The sequence below is a fragment of the Pagrus pagrus genome (genome assembly GCF_965226575.1).
Source record: "Pagrus pagrus genome assembly, chromosome: 3".
Taxonomy (NCBI): domain Eukaryota; kingdom Metazoa; phylum Chordata; class Actinopteri; order Spariformes; family Sparidae; genus Pagrus; species Pagrus pagrus.
In genome coordinates, this window is record NC_140187.1 from 16483410 (window position 1) to 16501872 (window position 18463).

General features: G+C 38.4%; 1 protein-coding gene across 1 annotated transcript; it reads right to left on the reverse strand.

Annotated features, from left to right (window-relative positions):
- Window positions 1-1910: 1910 nt before the first annotated feature.
- Window positions 1911-9253, reverse strand: LOC311254670 (sodium- and chloride-dependent GABA transporter 2-like). Its single transcript, XM_084348550.1, has 15 exons — window positions 9238-9253; window positions 8183-8384; window positions 7732-7866; window positions 6532-6672; window positions 6349-6433; window positions 6140-6272; window positions 5563-5697; window positions 5314-5417; window positions 5075-5199; window positions 4870-4982; window positions 4630-4767; window positions 4220-4322; window positions 3880-3980; window positions 2791-2961; window positions 1911-2118 (listed from the first exon to the last, which is right to left on the reverse strand). The coding sequence occupies exons 2-15, from the start codon at window positions 8376-8378 to the stop codon at window positions 1957-1959; spliced, it is 1842 nt and encodes a 613-aa protein (XP_084204676.1). The 5' UTR covers window positions 8379-8384; window positions 9238-9253; the 3' UTR covers window positions 1911-1956.
- Window positions 9254-18463: the final 9210 nt, after the last annotated feature.

Consider the following 18463-nt stretch of genomic DNA (forward strand, 5'->3'; position numbering starts at 1 on the left):
ATTCACACCACTACATTAGTTAAGTTATCCCTGGGTTAACACTGTGTGTGCGTGAAAAGGCTCAAATTCAATCTTTCAAAAATTCAAAATCTTAAAGTGTAACTCCACCAATTTTGCACAATAAGTTTTGTTTACAAATCTTTAGGAATACTGCTGCATATGTCTAAAAGGTAGTATAAGGCCTTTTGTGGCTCCAGAGGAAGCTGCATGTTAATCATCTAAATTGCCTCCAGAGATGTCACTCAATGGCTAAGTTGCATTGTGGGTAATGTAGACAATATCTCTGGTTCTACTGTATTAATTTGATCATTTGTAGTACTCCCCAAGACCTGTAAACACACTTTAATGTGAAATTGGTGGATTCACCCTTTAATATGCAGTGCGTAAAGCCCTATAGAGTTTGTCAGAAGTGGTCACAGGAAGAAATTAAGCTGGCACCTGACACTTTGTTAATTTAGTACATCTGTGTGTAACTGAATTCTTTGATGAAAGCTTATACTTTGAGTAATTACAGGAAAATTACAGAAGGAATACAGTAGTTTTATATTGCAGCTCTCATAATGTGTACTTACTGTAATCAAAGTGTAAAATGGTAGAACAATGGCGTGTTATATTACTCTGTAATTCAAATGAATAAGGCTCTGAACCTGTAATGTGTTGAATTACAGCCTGAATACTAAGGTTTCTCTCAGTTTCAGGTGTTAAACGGACAGGTGTGAGGTGTTGTCTGTTATGCTTGAGACACCCACTACATTGCACAGTTGCATTGTAAAGTGCTTTACTTACCTAAAGAGCTTCTTTATCTCTATTCCTCATTCACTACTTTATATACCTAAATTTCCCATATCTTTAGTTAGTATTTAAGTATTTATATATATTAGTCATAGGGACTTTCTAAATGTATTAGCTTTGAGTCAATGTTCCCTTTTTGTCAGGTTTTTTGTTTGTTGCCGAATAACAATAATAATGTACACTATACTTAGTACTAAACACTCTTTTTTTTAAACTTTGTATTTAACTTTTTAGGCTAAGCGTAATTTAAAAGTAAACAAAACTTCTTTAGAATATTGCTTTTATCGTCAATATTCTTAGTCTTGTTAACCACACTACTCAACACCTCATGTTAGAATCTGATGTTATCATACGCCGTCATTATGACTCAGAAACTGTATACAACACAGATTTTAAATCAGAGAAAATATATTTTTTTCCTTCCTAAATTATAAATCTCACAACTATTTTGTAGTTTTATTCCAGCTCAGTCACCAGAATATAATGATGTTTCAGCAAAGGTACAAATTTTGACATGTCATACATATCATATCAACATTTCTCCAGTACGTGCCATATGACTTTCACATTATGTATAAGAGTTGACTTTTATGTCAAGAGGTAGAAGGTATGATTCTGAGCTAGACAGCTGCCAGGCCAGAGACCACAGTTTGAGACAGCATTCCAACATTTGTAAGTGTTGCTTTAAGCTTTTTTTGTGCTTTAACCTAACCAGACCATAAGCACAGCTCTGTCACAACATACATTTGACAATTGAAGCTAAAGAAACGTTAACGTCATGGTTTGCAGAAATCTATATTGCCATCATTTCTTCCTGCAATTGGGTTGTTTATTACTCGTAAAAAAAATAAATAACAATAATAATGCACAATGATGTTATCTAATAAGACTTTAAAACTTTTTTAAAAATCTAACAGTGTGATTTTGAAAATCACACTGTAATCTATATCATTATAAGAAGTATACAGCCAGCTGGAAAATACAAGAGAAATAAGAATGTATGTAAACTGTACAACCTGGAAGATCAGATCTTCTTATTGCTAACAGATGCTGCAAACACTGTAACATATTGGGATTTGTTCGAGTTTCCTGTATATTGTTTTTGGCGGTTATTTTCAGTTGGTAAAACTGCTCAGTATTTCTCTCCTTTATTTTTCTTTAATTTTAAATAATAAATGATCTCTGAACTCTGTCACTTGTGTCATCAGGACTTGCCGTGCGTAGTGTGTGCAAGCTTGTGAAAGTCAGAAATGCTTCTTCATTTGTTGCCTTCTTTAATGTTCGATTAGATAAGTCCTTTGCTGGAGTGCACAGTATTTTCAGTCTCTGTGTGGAGAAAGAGATGGTTAGTGGTGATGAAACAACAAATATTCTGAACTATAATCATCTTTAATCAAGAGGAAATAATGTGAGGTTGTTATAGAGCCACGAAGTCAGCAGAAGGATGGAGGATGGAGGTTGTGGGTGATTGTATGGGCCACTAAACATCAGACTTTAGCATATGTAGACACTGATCGTTTAACTATAACCATGACATTATTTTAACAAGAACAATTATTTGATTAATCGATTAGTTGTCAACTATTATGTTAATTGTAAACAATATTGAAAATCAATTAATACATTTTATATTTTTTTTAAAGAAAAAAAGTAAAAATGATCGTCCTATGGACGAAAAAAGACATTCGACAGTGTCGACTCCAGCTTTGCGAAACATTTTTTCAACATTTTCTGACTTTTTGTGACCCAACAACTAATCAATAAATAGACAGATTAATCAACAATGTAAATAATCATAAATTGCAGCCCTGAATTCCTTCTCTTGCCCTTACCAAGTTGTTTTATGCCTAAACACTACATTTTTGTAGTTTTTCTTTTTATTGTTGGAGGTCCAAATAAAATTCTGCTCTGATTATTAATTATTTTTTAGTTTGCAACTAATCTAACTCTATTGTCTGATTTACTTTTGTTTGTAACAGTGAAAACGTGTTACTGTACCTGTCTCAGTGTTCCCGGAGTTACACTCACAGCATACAACATCCACAGAGGAACCATGAGTGTTGAAGAGAGTGTGAAGAATCCTCCAATGGCGTAACCCCACCAGGGGTATTCATAAGTGTTGTTGAATTTGAGCGGGGTATATTTGACCAGGGAGAAGAGAAATGTGAACTAGAAAACACACAAGCAAAGAGAAAAGAAGATAAGGCATAAAAACATACTCAAGATGATGCAAGTTCACAATGGGCTTTTCTGCTTTTAATTTAATTTAAGAATACATCACAGAGAGGAGAGGGGAAACATAGGAGTGAGAGCTGGAGTCTCTGGTGAGCAGGCCACTGAATTCACAGAGAGTTGCCCTCAATTTAAAGACACTGACACACACATCCAATGTTAGCTTACGGCTAGTGCACAGTAAAGTAAACTGGCTGTTTAGTGCAGATAAACACTGCATGAGTAACGCAAATAAACACAAATGTTCCTCCTGCCAGACTCGCTTCACTGTTGATGTATACACCAAAAAATATCCACCACTGCTGATGAAAATCTATCTGATGTGATTCAGGCACAAATGTTCACAGATGTGTTAGGGTTTTATTCACATCAAATGTGGTCTCATTCACCAACTTCCCTATCCTGGAAGTAGCAGCAGCAACCTAATGAAATGCAATGTTACCTTGCGTAAACTGGGTTTGAACATTGCTGAAAACATGTGGGACAATGTAAGTACACAACTCAACAAAATATATAACAAAGGCTCAAAGCATTTTTAGACAGTCTAATGCAGAATTAATACATCTTATATCTTTAAATAATATTGGAGCCAGTGATGAGTTAAGTTACCTCTTATCTTTTCTTATCTTATCTTATCTTAATGACTTACACACATTCCTTAAACAATCCATTTAAAATGACACTGAACAGCCTTCTGTTGCAATACAGCACTGCATTACTGGTACTGGTTTCCATCTGGTTGAGACATTGACTACCTTCAGGACAGAAGCCTCTGGCAGCTGTCAGGTACACTCGCCTGTTAGTAAAGCATGAACAAAGTTAAAGGGCAGGCTTGCTCACATTTCCAGTACTTACGGTACAGACAGCTGGTGTGAAATACTGCCAACAATATTTCATGAACGGCCATGGTCGATATCCAATCATGTCCTGTATATTATCATACTGACGATCTGCACCTGAAGAAAATAGATATTAAATACATCAGCATCGGGGTAAACACACCTGTGATTTCTTCCTGTTTAATTCGAATATTTTTATAGTAATTCACAGGAAAGAGGCAAAGATTAGATCAATGTGTGAAAACATAAACAGAATTTTGCATACGTTTATTTATCTGCTTTCCTATCCTGCCACCTGTCACCCCTCAAGGTGGGAACCACTGGATTGAAAAGTTAAAGTTAAAAGTTTTCCTTACCATAGATCCATCCAATACAGACAGACTGAAGAATAGCAAAAAGCAGGAGTGTCATCCCGCTGCAGGCATAGTAGTCAAACAGCTGGAAAATATAAAGGCCACCCTGCAAATACGAAGAAATAGAGTCGTTCAGCAAAAGTCCAAACAAGGTTGTCAACTGAAATGGAAATGCTCAAAATGAATGCATCTGTGAAGATGAAATTGTAAATGCTTTTATGGAAATAAGACATGGGAAACATGAAATGTGAAACTCAAAAGGGGGAATAGTTAAGCTTAAATTGACATTGGCACATTTTACCTGCACCAGATACTCAGCCAAGAACTCGCTCAACCCTATAATGCAAATTAAGCTGGCTTCCTTTATTACATTGACATATAGTGAAAATAAAGGCTTATGTTTCCGTACTCACCTCAGTGACCATCAGAAGGCCAAGAAAGAAGCTCCCCACAGAAATTGCAAGAAGAAGGAGTTTACGACGACAGCCGCTTCGAAAGAAGTCAGGATACATGTCGGAGATGGTTGTGACCAATGCCTCTTGATAGACAAACTACGGTGATGAGAGATTTGTTTTTAATTGAAACAAAACGATTGTATTATGGTTTCTCAGTGTAATTACTACATTCCAAATAACCTTGATACATAGTCCTACCTCACTATCTAATCCTAAGAAGATGATCATTATGAAGAAGGAAATGGCCCAGAGCTGAGGAAGTGGCATCATAGCCACAGCACGAGGATAAGCAATGAATGCCAACCCTGGACCTGAAAAGGCACATGTAAAGGACTGTCATATTCTTAAACAACTCAAACAGTTTCATTCTGGGTTTCTGACACACATTATTAACCCTTCATACCTGATTCAGCCACCATCGCTATATCCACACCTTGCTCCTTTGCCATAAACCCGAGCACAGAAAAGATGGCGAAACCAGCTACAAAGCTGGTTAAACTGTTTAACAGGCACAGGTAAACACAGTCCCTGTTGGTGATAAATCAAACAAATGGTGAACCTGTGCTCTAATTCCAATTACAGTAACTAACTGGAACAAAACTGAATTGAGTTCAGTCAATTTGGATGAGGAAAAATATAAACCTGTAGCAGTTGTTGCTGTACTTGTTGTAACTTCCTAAAGAAGTAAGAACACCGGTGCAAACTCCATAGGAGTAGAAAATTTGGCTGCCAGCGTCCATCCATACCTGAGAAATTTGGATGAATTTATGATTAGTTTAGGTTTGTAAAGGTGCTGTCTGTCGCTAGCCTAACTATAGACTATCTTGAGTCTTGTATATTCAGTATATTCAGGCACTCAAAGCACTTGGTAATACTTTAAAAATATCGTACCTCTGGATCAGTGAGGCGGGATGGGTCTGGGTAGAGGTAGAACATGATTCCTTCTTTGGCCCCCGGTAATGTAAGACCACGAACAAGCAGCACCACCAGCATTAAATATGGAAACGTGGCAGTGAAGTAGACCACCTATGACAGAAACAACAGCTAAGTTTTGTGGCATTTAAATATTTAAGACCAGAGATTTACATGAAAAAAGAAGTAAATAACAAGTTAAAGGAGCGATGTGGAACTTCTGTGTTGTGCTAGAAGCCAGTTGTTAGTTTATCTTAGCGGACTCCATTTCTAAAGTAACGTTAGCTGCTGTTGCTCCTGTTAGCGGAGCAGAGAGGCACTGAGGCGAGAACGTGCATAAAGCCTTATCCTTTCACAAAGAAATCCACAGTCAAGCAGTGTTAAACAAAAACAAATCATCCAGGCTTGTATAGGCACCCGAGAGAGAGGGGGAAGGTCTCATTTTTCAGGTCATGTTACAATCCGCTCACATATGGCCAATAAAAAAGTGATTAATACACGTGACATGCTACAAATTGTTACACAGAGCCCCTTTAACATTAAGATTGTACCGTACCTTTCCTGTTGTCTTGACTCCATTCCAGACACAGAAGTAGCACAACGTCCAGGCAAGAAGTAGACAAAGGGCCAGGTCCCAACGAATATTACCAATTCTCTCAATCCCACTGGACAGGCCCAAGATTCTCCTCCTGCAACAAAGTTTATTAAGGAACAATACAACAAAAAACAACAGCTTTTATATGATACGTTATTCATGCTACTTACTCCCAAAATTCTATGACTGAAGATGTGCTGTTTCCATACAGGAGCAAAGTGGATGTTTGATTGGGACCATTCTCAAAACAGCCATCTTGCATGAAAGAGAAAGAGAGCTTGTGAATACTGATGAACAAAGTGAACACATTGCACAGTTGTATTTGCCAAAACTGGAAAATAAAGTCCCTGTACCTGTGTTCCAGCTGTTGCCACAGCTTGCCCATGGAAGCTCAGACCTGAAGGATGAAAACAGGTAGAGAAACGTCCAAGCCAGTATGATAATGTAGTACACCCCAGTGTACAAAACAACCACTTGGCTTCCGTAACCTAAGCCTGTAGACAGATAGAGATACCGTGTTGTATTACTATGAATAAACCCTTATAACATAACACAACAATGGCTCAGTTAAGTGTCCCATCAAGCTATTCCAGTGAGCCATGGTGCACAATACCACAACCTCCACTGCAAGTGGGTTGCAGCCATCTTTAAGGGTATGAAATACACCTGTACTTTTCCTGCTATGACATGTAAGAACAACTGCTGTGAAAAAGGTCTGACTGGGCATAGGTGGCAGGTGAGGCTGATGATAGGGAAGGCTAATATTTGACCAATGATCTTGTTTTAACGTCCACATTAAACAGCAACGTTATACTGTGATGTTCACTGTTCAACTGAACTGTCGTCACATTAAATTTTTTAATCAAAGCATTCGCAATAACCACTCAAAATCTCTCTCTTTCTTTCTCTCTCTCTCTCTTCAACTCTCCTTCCATGATCCTGTCATTTCCCTTCTGTCTATGGATTACTACCATACCCAAAGTTTTGGGCTTTGTTTTGGTATTCACAGACTCCTGAGGGGAAAATCTGGCTCTTTAGCAGCTAAATGCTCCACCTTGTGCACAAAGTATTCTCTAACATTGTCTATCTGCTGTTTGGTGCTTGGCCAGTGCTGTATAACAAGTCTATCAAGGCTTTTTTTCAGCTGGAAACCAAAACATGAAAGTTGTGACACGTAAAAATTACTCTTAAAAAATTGGAGGATGCTTAAACACTGCATAGAGCTGAGGGCAACTAAAGTTTCTCAGTGAATTTGCGATTATGGTGACCCCTTTCACGTACACATAGTCAGTTGAGGCATTGTTTATATAATAATATTAAGCAGTGCAGCTTTTAGTACACAAAACAATGAGGTAAATAAGCAACCACCAACACAGCAGTTTTTAATAAATTAACTTTATCCAGTCTTACACTGATTATAACAACCCAGTTTCCTAGCACTTATTCATTAGCACTTATGTATGGCAGCATTTTTTGTTTTTTTAACATCACACAGAATAATTTAACATATTTTCTTATTTTTGTAGCTGATCATAACAGGAAAAAAAATTTACCTTCAAAAAGAGGGCAGATTTTTCTCCAACATGTTATTCCACCCTGACTGGTGTACTGGCCCAAAGATGTCTCCAGGAAGAAGAGTGGGATGCCACAGGTGAACAAAAACAAAACATATGGTATGAAGAAAGCCCCTTTAAAATAAAAATAGAATATCTTGTTAAAATGTTGATTAGATTGCATACATGTGTGCACACAAATAATGACTTGCAAAAATATGTCAGGAGGTATTGAGCTTGTTTTTTTAAGGTTATACAGCTGCTAAAGAACTTTAAGAAACCATAATCAGTTTATAACAATACTGCTGGAGTTGGCTGGGTTTTTATTCCACCACTGGCATGAGAAAAATGTTGCCCTACAAGCCGACTATTAACTGCTCACAATCTTCTGGTTGTTTTCCCTGCGATACAACACAGCATTTTGTACATGATGTGTCTGGATAAGATTTACCTCCTCCATTTTTGTAGCAGAGGTATGGAAACCTCCAGACATTTCCCAGACCAACAATGTGTCCGGCCACAGCGAGGATGAACTCAATCTTACTGCCCCACTGCTCCCTCTCCTGAGGTTCGGGCTGAGTACGTCCTGGTGCTGTCCCAAGGTTCATCAGATTCATTTTCACCTGTGAGTTTTGTTTTTGGTCCATTTCAACCTTTAATAGAAAGATTCCATTCAGCATTCTTAGAGAGTATGAATGAGTTCCCCAGTTACTCTTCGTTATTATCAGGTTTCACTCAGCCTGAATTATTTCCCAAATGGCATAACACATGTACACCATGCTAGATACAAGCCCTGAACAAGGCAAAAGACAGGCGATGCAACTTTCCACCTTCAAAATCAGAAAGTAAAATATTTTGAAACAAGAATAGGAGTCAGCAATGCTATCAGCCTCGAGACTATCCTCGTCGCTCTTCTTTCTTTTTTCTTTCCCCAGACACTAATTGTATTTTCTGAGGATGAAGTTATTTTTTCAAAATAAAAGCCCCACCGAGTAACTGTATCTTGTGTAAGGCTTGTGTACATACAAGATACATGCATACATACTGTGGATACTGTACAGATATACATCTTACAACTATAGATACATACATACTGTGCATATCAGACCAGCAACAGAAGCTTACAGGTTTCACACAAAGATTCTCCAGAAAATGTGAACAGAGTTTGTTTCTAACTTTAGTCTACTTTTCTTATTAACAGTATCTTATCTTGTGATTAAGTTGAGTCAGCTAGATAGCTAAACATAAAATAAAATCAAGTATTGTTCAGGATCAAAAACATTTCTTTTAGCAAAACTAATCAATGTATGGGGTAAAAACACATTTAGGGTTTAATAAGTCATTTTCATAGTTTTTGCCTGTAATGTTATATAAACGCAATATACGAAAAAACAGATTTAACATGGCATAAATAACCGATTCAATTATCCGCATTAATGCAAATGAGCTAAACTTTAACGTATTGCTGTACACCATGAAGTCAGATTTAAAAGATGCACACATTACCTTGAGCAGGTGAGGTCTTTCCTCCTGACACTTGTTCAATGAAAAAAAACAAGCCACTGTCCAAGATTAAGTTGAGAGAATGGGGCTTCTCGGAGGAGTGGCCACTGAGACTGACCTAACCAGTTTTTTTCTGTAGAAACCAACCAGACAGGGCACACAGGGCACTTGGCACACACACACACACACACACACACACACACACACACACACACACACACACACACACACACACACACAGTGTCACTGTCTGTTTTGTCTGTTTGCCAAGATAAGACAGATAATAAAGAGGGGAGTGGGCTTCTCCTTTATCTTGGGACTACACACTGACATGCAGCATATTTGCATTTTGAATACATATGCATACATATGAAGGAGCTGGGTCATATCAAAAAGCTGCTTCATTATTTTTCATAATTACATCAGTAATATCAGTTTTCTTTTTGGACTGAATTGCTTAGCAGTGCTACTTTCTGTTATTGCTAGGATTCATTGGGGGCTATTATTCCTCTTTTATCTTTTCTTTCCCTTCTAGACAAGAAGAAGGCAAAGACACACGCCCCCTAGTCTACATAAGTGGAGCTGAGGTGGAGGAGCTGAGCAGTGTTAGGTTCCTTGGAATTACCATCACAGTGAACCTATCAGGGTCATCACACATCACCACCCTGGGCAAAAGAGCACAGAAACAGTTGTACTTTCTGAGAAAACTTAAGAAGGCTAATTCCAGAGCCAAATTCTGGTTACATTTTACATAGGAGCAATAGAAAACATCCTGACTGGAAATGCTCTATAGCTGGTGATTAAACCAGAACATCACTGGTACCCATCTATAGAGCATCAGTGACATCTGTAAAGTGAGATGTCTGCACAGAGCCCAAAAGATGACACCCACCCCAGCCACAGTCTGTTCACTCTGCTGCCATCTGGAGAAAGATACAGGCGCATCTGCTGCCGTTCCACCAGACTACAGAGCAGCTTCATTCCTCAGGCCGTGAGACTCCTTAACTCATCATCAACACTCCATTTTATAAAACAGATTGTTTTTTTCCTGTAAATGTAGCACAAAAGGACTCAAACGTAGTTTCATTTTTTTAACCCTCAGTGTTGTAAAAATAATAAATAGGTTTATCGTGTACCTTGTCTTTTGTGGCTCCAGAGGAAGCTGCATGTAATTTGACACATTTCCTCCAGTGATGTCACTCAGTGACTTAGTTGCATTGTGGGTAATGTAGGCGCCAGGTTTTGAAAAGAAAGAAGAGTGCATGGAATAAAAAATGGTGATGTATTTGGTTCTGTTGTATCATTTTTCATTTTTGCTTTTAAGCTGTCCATAATGAGACCAAAACCTAGCTGGCACCCACATTACCCACAATGCAACATAGCCACTGAGTGACATCACTGGAGGAAATTTATTAGATTACATGCAGCTTCCTCTGGAGCCACAAAAGCTTTATATTACTTTTTTCTAATTGGTGGAGTAACTCCTTAAGTGAACACATCCCTACGAAAGCATCTAGTCATGAGGATTAGATTTCTCACCTTTCTTGTTCTCATTGTTCCCATGAGAGTTCAAGCCAAGAAGGAGTCATGGGTGTGTGCTGCATTCACAACACATGTTCACACTTTCCGTGAAATGTTTTTAACATTTTACTGAAACTTTTCCTCATTTTAAATAATAGAGGATAAATTAATTTAGTACTAGATTTTTTCTTTATTTTACCACCATAATACAGACACACTACAGCAATTCAGTTTAGCTCCCAGTCGTTAGTGAAGCAAAGCATCTCTTCTACCAGCTTTCACTGTTTTGCATTCTTCATTCCTATCCAACTATTCCAGCTGTTCATACTCCTCTAACTTTAATCTTCTCATTAATACTCTCAGCTAGAAACGCCACAAACATTTATTCATCTTTTAAATCCTATTCATAACTAGACCCTTTCCCCCTTTTATCCAATTCTTCATTATCCTTCACCGGCTTTCCCGTGTAAATTAAAGCCAGCTACTCAGTTTAGAATCAGATTCTCAAATCACAGTAAAATGTTCCTTTCCTTTCATACACCACTGATAGTATTCAACTTTTAAAGACAGCAATTTCATTTAGCATCAGTGCTCAACATCCATAATTCACTCCACAATTTCCTCAGAGATTGTGTTCCTTTGTTATTGGTGGTATTGCTGGAAGCTATAAACTCAATTCAAATGTTTTACATCTTTAATTCATTTTTGGGTATCACCCTTTTCAACATCCAAATCACATTAAAACATTCCAAAGAATTCAACTTCCTTTGAAGCTTAGTTACAATGCAAGTCAATTAGAAAACCCTTTACATGCCATTGTTTGGGTTTTTGGTTTAGTTAATGTTTGCAGTTTTATTTTGTAAGGTTCATCCTCATGTTACTTCCTGTCTATCTCTTGTTTTCTCTCCCTTGTGATTAGTTAGTTTCACCTGTCTCTGATTAGTCTCCGTTGAATTAAGGTCCGCTTCCCTCTCTCTCTGTCAGGTAAACTGTTTTGTTCCTGGTGGCATCTCATGTTTTCTGCCCCTGCCCTGCCCCCGAACCAGAAGCTCTCCCCGAGAATCTGGTTTGTACTTCTTCTGGATTTATGGTTTTTATGGATCTTATGGATTTGCATCTGCCTGTTGTCAATTCTGTTGCTTGCCTGTGTTTGGGTTTGTTTTCAGTCAAATAGAAAATAAGCCACAATTTTTTTTAAATCCCAAACACAAATCTCATCTTTTAGTACACTTTGTTCATCTGGAGAAAAAAAACCTGCCTTCAAAATGCCACACTCTAATTACCAAATGGTTTCATCCACTTCTCGCCTGTTCAAACTCAACTGGTAAAACACTTCATCACCTCTCAGAGTATAAAAGAGGCATCAGATGACCTTGTTTGTTTGTTGGGGGTGGAGCAGGATGGAGAACAGAGAGGAAGAGTGAGAGCAAAAAACTAAACCTTCTCTCACCCATTCACACATCTAAAACAATTGGGACCTTCTCACGTCAATTCAACTTTTCAATATATTTCACACTTATTACACAATCACAATTTTAAATCGCATGCCCTTTTTTTCAGACCATCTCAAAATTTTACTTTTGTGTGAGTGTGTGACAGAAAATGAGGAGATAGAAATGACTGCCTTTGAGGTAGAAGTAGGAGCATGAGAGTTTAGGCTGTTCCCACTCTCTGAGCAATGAGCACACATAGCACTTAGCATCACCATGACAACCTTTGAAAGCAAATTGGGAACACACCGCTGATAGAGACAAAAGATACAAAATAAATCCATGTACTGTTCGCTGTTTTTGAGTTTTCCTTTTCAAAACTGAAATATGTTTTGAGATTGAAACAGAAAAATATATTTTTTAGGGGAGCTGAACACAACAAAGAAGAATTTGCTTTCCTTTTCAACAGTTAAGACCACCAAGAAGAAGAGAGGGAAGAAAAAGTTGCACTTTCATATGTGCTTTAATGGACAAATTTAGGCATAGCTGACGGAAAATCCCAGGAGTTACCCGTTGCGATGACTTTAGAGAGCAGTATAGATTTGACAGACGTGAGCTTCCTTTCATATTGAACACAGCGGGAACAGTATCTGACAGTCACATGTTCAGCTGTCAGGCAGTGTTGACCCTGCTATAATGGAGGTGGTTTTAGGAAAACTTTAAATTGATGTTTTGTTTGTTATTTTTAAAATCTATTTCTTTCAATGGATGAAGTTGTTAATTAACTGACTACATTTCAAAGCAATCTGACCAAACTCTAAGTGTCATGTGGCCTTTCTAGGTTTGATAGAAAATATTCTATATGATGGTACCAAATGATACTGTGAAGCATGGTTAAAGACATTAAAATGTTAACGGCTACAGAATACTGCAGCTGAGTGATCATTCCCTCCACTCCCAGCTGCATTTCCAAACAAATACTGCATGTCTGTAGACACTAGAGGGTGACAATGATCTGCAAAGTAGCTTTTCTCTCAAACTGACCCTCATCTTGTCCAGTCACAAACATACACACAAATATCATGTGTTTTACCTTTTACATAGTGTCCTTCTTTTATTCACACCTGTTGTCGTCATTTATCATTTATCAAAAAAAAGGTGTTAAAAAAGGGCGCTACATAAAGACTGAATAGATAAATCTTTAGTTAACATTTAAAAGTGTCAATATTTCCAGTTTCTCTCAGATCCTCCGGTAGCTCGGAGCGTAAAAGCTGAAAGCGTCACCAAATGTTTTTTAGTTCTGCTTAGTTGAACAGCTAAAAGAGCAGAGCCTAAGGGTCTGAGGGGTCTCCTTGGCTCAGAGACCAAAAGGATTTGTGAGCTGTAGTCTGGTGCAAGGCAATGTAGTGTCTTTAAAATCAATACAAAACCTAAGAGGAAACCAGTGTAAAGACTTTAAAACAGGCGTGATGTGTGCTCTCCTTCTGGCACTCGTAGAGCAGATTTTTGACTTAACTGCAGCTGATTCATTATATCCGTTGGTAGACCAGAAAGGACAGCCTCACAGTGGTCTAGCGCGCTTGTTAATGTGTGCATCAGTCTCGCTTTGTTAGTCAGAGAGAGAAATGTGTCAAAAACCACTACTAGATTTTTTGCTTCTTGGCTTGGGTTGAGTCCTAGTGCATTTATGAGTCCAGTTTCTCTCTCTCAGCCTTTGAATCAATGATAAGTGCTCCTGTTTCTTTTCTTGTTGAGTTTAAAAAGTACTGTGACATCCAGGCAATGATATCTAAAATACAGTGAGCCAGAAGTACTTTTGTGGTATTGTTTTAAATTCATCACACCAGTTTGTATATTATATAAGAGATACAGTGTGTGGAGTTTTGGCAAAATGGTTAAATGTTAACTGTTTCAGTTTTGCTATTAGAGTTTTGAGGAATTGGGCTGAAGAGTGGAATAACAATGAAACAGTATCTAGGCCAGCTGAGTTAGTTACAATATGTACAGGTTAATATGTAGTAAATGGTCTTGCATTTCTATAGCGCTTTTCCAGTCTTCTGACAGCTCAAAGCACTTTACAATACTTGCCACATTCACCCATTCACACACACACACACATTCATACCATGCCATGCAAGGCGCCAACTGCTCATCAGGAGCAATTTGGGGTACAGTATCTTGCTCAAGGACACTTCAACATGTAGCTGGGGGGAGCCGGGATTCGAACCTCTCCTGAGCTACAGTCGCCCCAAATATGTACATACAGTTCTTTTTTTTATTTACAACATTGATTTTAAAGTTTAACTTTTTGAGGTTTTGAGGTAAAAATAAATACCCTGATAACAGACTTCAGTTGTTCAGATTTTGGGGCTACATTATCCCTCACTGTTAGGTTTGTAGTTGAACTGTAACAACCCCAAAGCTTATAATAAAAATAACACCCTACAAGTCTGAAGTTAAAGATTACAAATGTGACATAGTTTGGAAAGAAGTCAGACTTCTCTTGTTAAATCAGGAGACAGCTGTGTTTCTTTGAACTCCAGTACCCCCGAGCAGCCTCACATCAGAAGATGTTGCCGAAGATAATTCATTAACCACCAGTAGAATATTTTGTCCAACATCTTGTACCTACAACACCCTACACACTTGTTGCAAGCTCCTCTGCCAGAGAGACATCAACATACAGACATCAGCACTGAACTACAGAAGAGTATTTTGAGATGAAGAACACTGAAAAAAAACCCAAACATCCACAGGGATATGACCTTGCTCTAGGTGATGACAGCTGGTGAGTATAAGATATGATTCCTTTATCTATCAGTAAGTAACAGCTTACACTTGTGATTTATTTCATTAAATTCAATAAAAAAGCTAACTTACATACTTAAGTTTATGTCTCAAATACTGCATGAATGAACAACTGTGCAAGGCTATTTTTAAACTCGTACTCAAATTTGCTTTATCAGTATGAACATAATAAATACAGTAGTGCCAAGTCAAGTTGAACGATTGAGCATGGAAGTTCAAGAACACACAATGACAACTGGGCAAACTCCATCCACGGATGAAGACTGAGATTACTTTGAGTGAAGGTCCATACAAATTGTACTGTAAAGTATCCAATATCAAATATATCTATCTATAGAATATGTACGTAAGTATCAAAAGTACAAGTAAAATCAGTTTTTACATATATTTCCATGTATGTATAGACTGTGTGGGTCGACCGATAATTGGCCTGGACAATTATTGGATCCAATATTCAGCATTTTCTGATTATCAGACTCATTTTCTTTCTTTTTTTTTTTATCTGATTGTTGATCAAATTAAGTAACTAGTAACTAAAGTTATCAAATAAATGTACTGGAGTATAAAGTACAATATTTGCCTCCAAATGCTGTGGAGGTGAAGTATAAAGCAGCAGAAAATTGAAAATACTAAAGTAAAGTAAAAGTACCTCAGAAGTGCAATGGAGCAGTCATCCAAGTCGGAATCTCGAGTCGGAAACTCAGGCAAGATCCACCAAGCGTGACTTTACCAACATAAACACACAAGAACAATGGTGCACATAGTGAGCAATTACTTTTTACCTTTTCATCATTTTTCACTTCATATAGTGTTTATTTTGTGAAACAAACTATTTGTTTACTATTTGTTGCTGTCATCTTCCCCTCCACTCTGTTCATTTTATGCTGTCGTTGCATGTGAAGTTCACAGACTTTCCATACAAACATCCCTTTGTTGCATTTAGATTGGAAGTTGTGAATGCCGACTCGGAAATACCAACTTCTGACTTGCAATCGAACGCAGCATTGATGTTCAATGACTCAATTTCAGAGAATTAAACTCATCAGTAGACTCTCTCCTCTGAGAAGCACAGTATAGCCTAATAGTCCTTCACAAAGAAATTCACAGTCCTGCAGCGTTAAATACTTAAACAAATCATCCACAAGTTTATACAGGCAACCGAGAGAGACAGGGAAGGTCTAGCTAGTTTGTCAAATCAGCTTATAATGTGACGATATATAAATATTCTGTTCACAACTTGTTTCTACTACCAATAAAGCTATTACTACAGTATACCAATGCTCTCAGAAAATAAAATAAGTAAGCAAAAACATTATGTTAAACTGAATGCACTTATCAGAGCACCAGACTTTGAGAGAGATTGCGTCGTCTTCACAAACCACATACATTTGTGAAATCAACTGTGTTGAAAATAGCAAAATACCATGGTGGGGGACTGTGGATGTTGGACCTCAGGGTGCCTGTGTGGGACAGAGACTGACGCAGAGGGAGGGAGAGACAGGATCATCTTGGGTCACCAGCTGTGTCAGGAAAGATTATTTTGTCGCTGTGAGGAAATGTTTACCCTCTCTAGTATTAGCCTAAGTGACTCTAATACCTTTCCGTTTTCTTCTCCTCAAATCTTTCAGGTTTATTATAATTGTGTATAGCTGGAGTCAAACTGTATCTTCAGTCACTCACTTTGTCATTTCTAGTACTGTGGTTTTATAACATGACACTCCATATTTTGTGGCTCACATTGTCAGTTGCTTGCAGCATCGTTGTTAATGACTCAGTCTCATATTAGATGATCTGATGTTCCTCTATGAATTATCATGAAATCGGGATCACTTGCTCCAACATTTTGGGCAAATAAAAGCAAAGGAAAACAGCAAGTCTCAATTATTAATAACTTGCTCTGTCCTCAGCTAACCAGAGAAAATCATAAACAACGAAGACCGTGCCAACTCTTCAGTTCCCCAGCTGTCAGCTGTTCAGACTGGTGTGCAGTCAACGCAGGCCTATTTTTTATTTATTTTTATTTATTTTGTTAAGGTGCACCACTCAACACTTCACAATCTTGTGTGTAGGATTTGAACATTTTTATAAGCCTTTGGTAATTCACAGTGGTAGAAAAAAATACTGCTGCTGCAGACAGAAATCCATGGCTCTACCCTCCACCAACCCCCACCAGAAGAACAGCAACAACTATGTTTACTCAAAAACTGTGATTTTTTTTTTAAACTATTGAGTCCCATATTATGAAAAACACGTTTTCTCTGGTCTCTACATATATAACTGGTCCACCCTGAGCCTACCAACTCCCAGAATGAGGAAAGCAAACGAGTCCTGCATCGTCTCTGCAGCCCACCCACTGGTAAAACGGGGCTCCTACAGGCTGTTCAGATTCAGCGCCTGTCGTTACGTAACGACAGGAGTGATTTGCATAGGCCGGGCTCCTCTGCGCGAAAACACTCCCCCCTCTCCCCGGAGATACCCGAGAGGGGGCGTTCATCCCCGAGGTGAAGTTCGGTGTGTCGAGCGGTAAGCTAGCAGTGTTTCACAATGTCGTCGCTCAGAGCTAGACACGTTAAACATCAACATAAGTGCCTATACTCTGTCCCAGCTACAGAAGAACAGAAGAGACAGTGGTTGCATTTCATTTTTAACGACAACGTGCCGGCTACGGTTCCTGTAAGTTTGTTTGTGTGTGCTAACCACTTCACATTGGACTGCTTCAGTAACGAGGGTCAGTACAAAGCTGGCTTTGCCTCGACACTGACCCTCGTAAAAGGATCAGTCCCAACCATACGGGACCCAGTAATTGCACCCGAGCCACAGGTAAGTGTCGCCACGTTTTGATAATATTTACAGTTGCCTACGAGTATGGAGAAGTCAGCTTGAAATTGGCTAACTAGTTAGCTCCGCTTAGGTCCGCTATGCAACGGCATTTGAAGCGAGTTTAATGTTAATAATATTACGAGGGAGCTTGGTTGTCACAGGAAAAAGTCTGGAAACGTACCGTAAACATTAGCGCATGCTACCGCTAGCATCAGCGGTATCCTCTCCCTGAGAGGGGCGTGTAGCAGGCAAGGCACGCGCTGACAGACGGAGCTCATTAGCATTAAAGGTGCAGGCACAGAAACAGCTGCTCTCAGTAGAGCTCACTTGAGCGACTTTTAGACAGCTGAAATTCAGGACCACGGATGGGTATGGGGCAACACATTTAGAATACAGTGTTGTTGGACCTCTGACAGCTGTGTGAAATTGATGAAAAACAGTATAATAGGGGACCTTTAAAATTTTCCCAGACCCTTGAAAAACTTTTTTTGTGTATTATGTCATCCCATGGAAAAGTGGGTCAAACAAGAAGAGGAGAGGAACTTTGTCTGGCCTGTGTGCTGGGTTGTGCACCTTCATTTCCTTCCAAGCCTCTTTTATTTTGATAAATTGACCTCACAATAAAATAAAGTGATTAATTTCTTGCCTCA

What these genes read in the sequence shown, in the direction of transcription:
- LOC311254670 (XM_084348550.1), bottom strand. Translation starts at nt 8,378, where the DNA reads ATGGACCAAAAACAAAACTCACAGGTGAAAATGAATCTGATGAACCTT. An exon ending in TCAGTCATAGAATTTTGGGA is followed by an intron (nt 6,273 to 6,348) that starts GTAAGTAGCATG and finishes ACTTTGTTGCAG; the next exon opens with GAGGAGAATCTTGGGCCTGT. An exon ending in TCACACCAGCTGTCTGTACC is followed by an intron (nt 2,962 to 3,879) that starts GTAAGTACTGGA and finishes TGTGTTTTCTAG; the next exon opens with TTCACATTTCTCTTCTCCCT.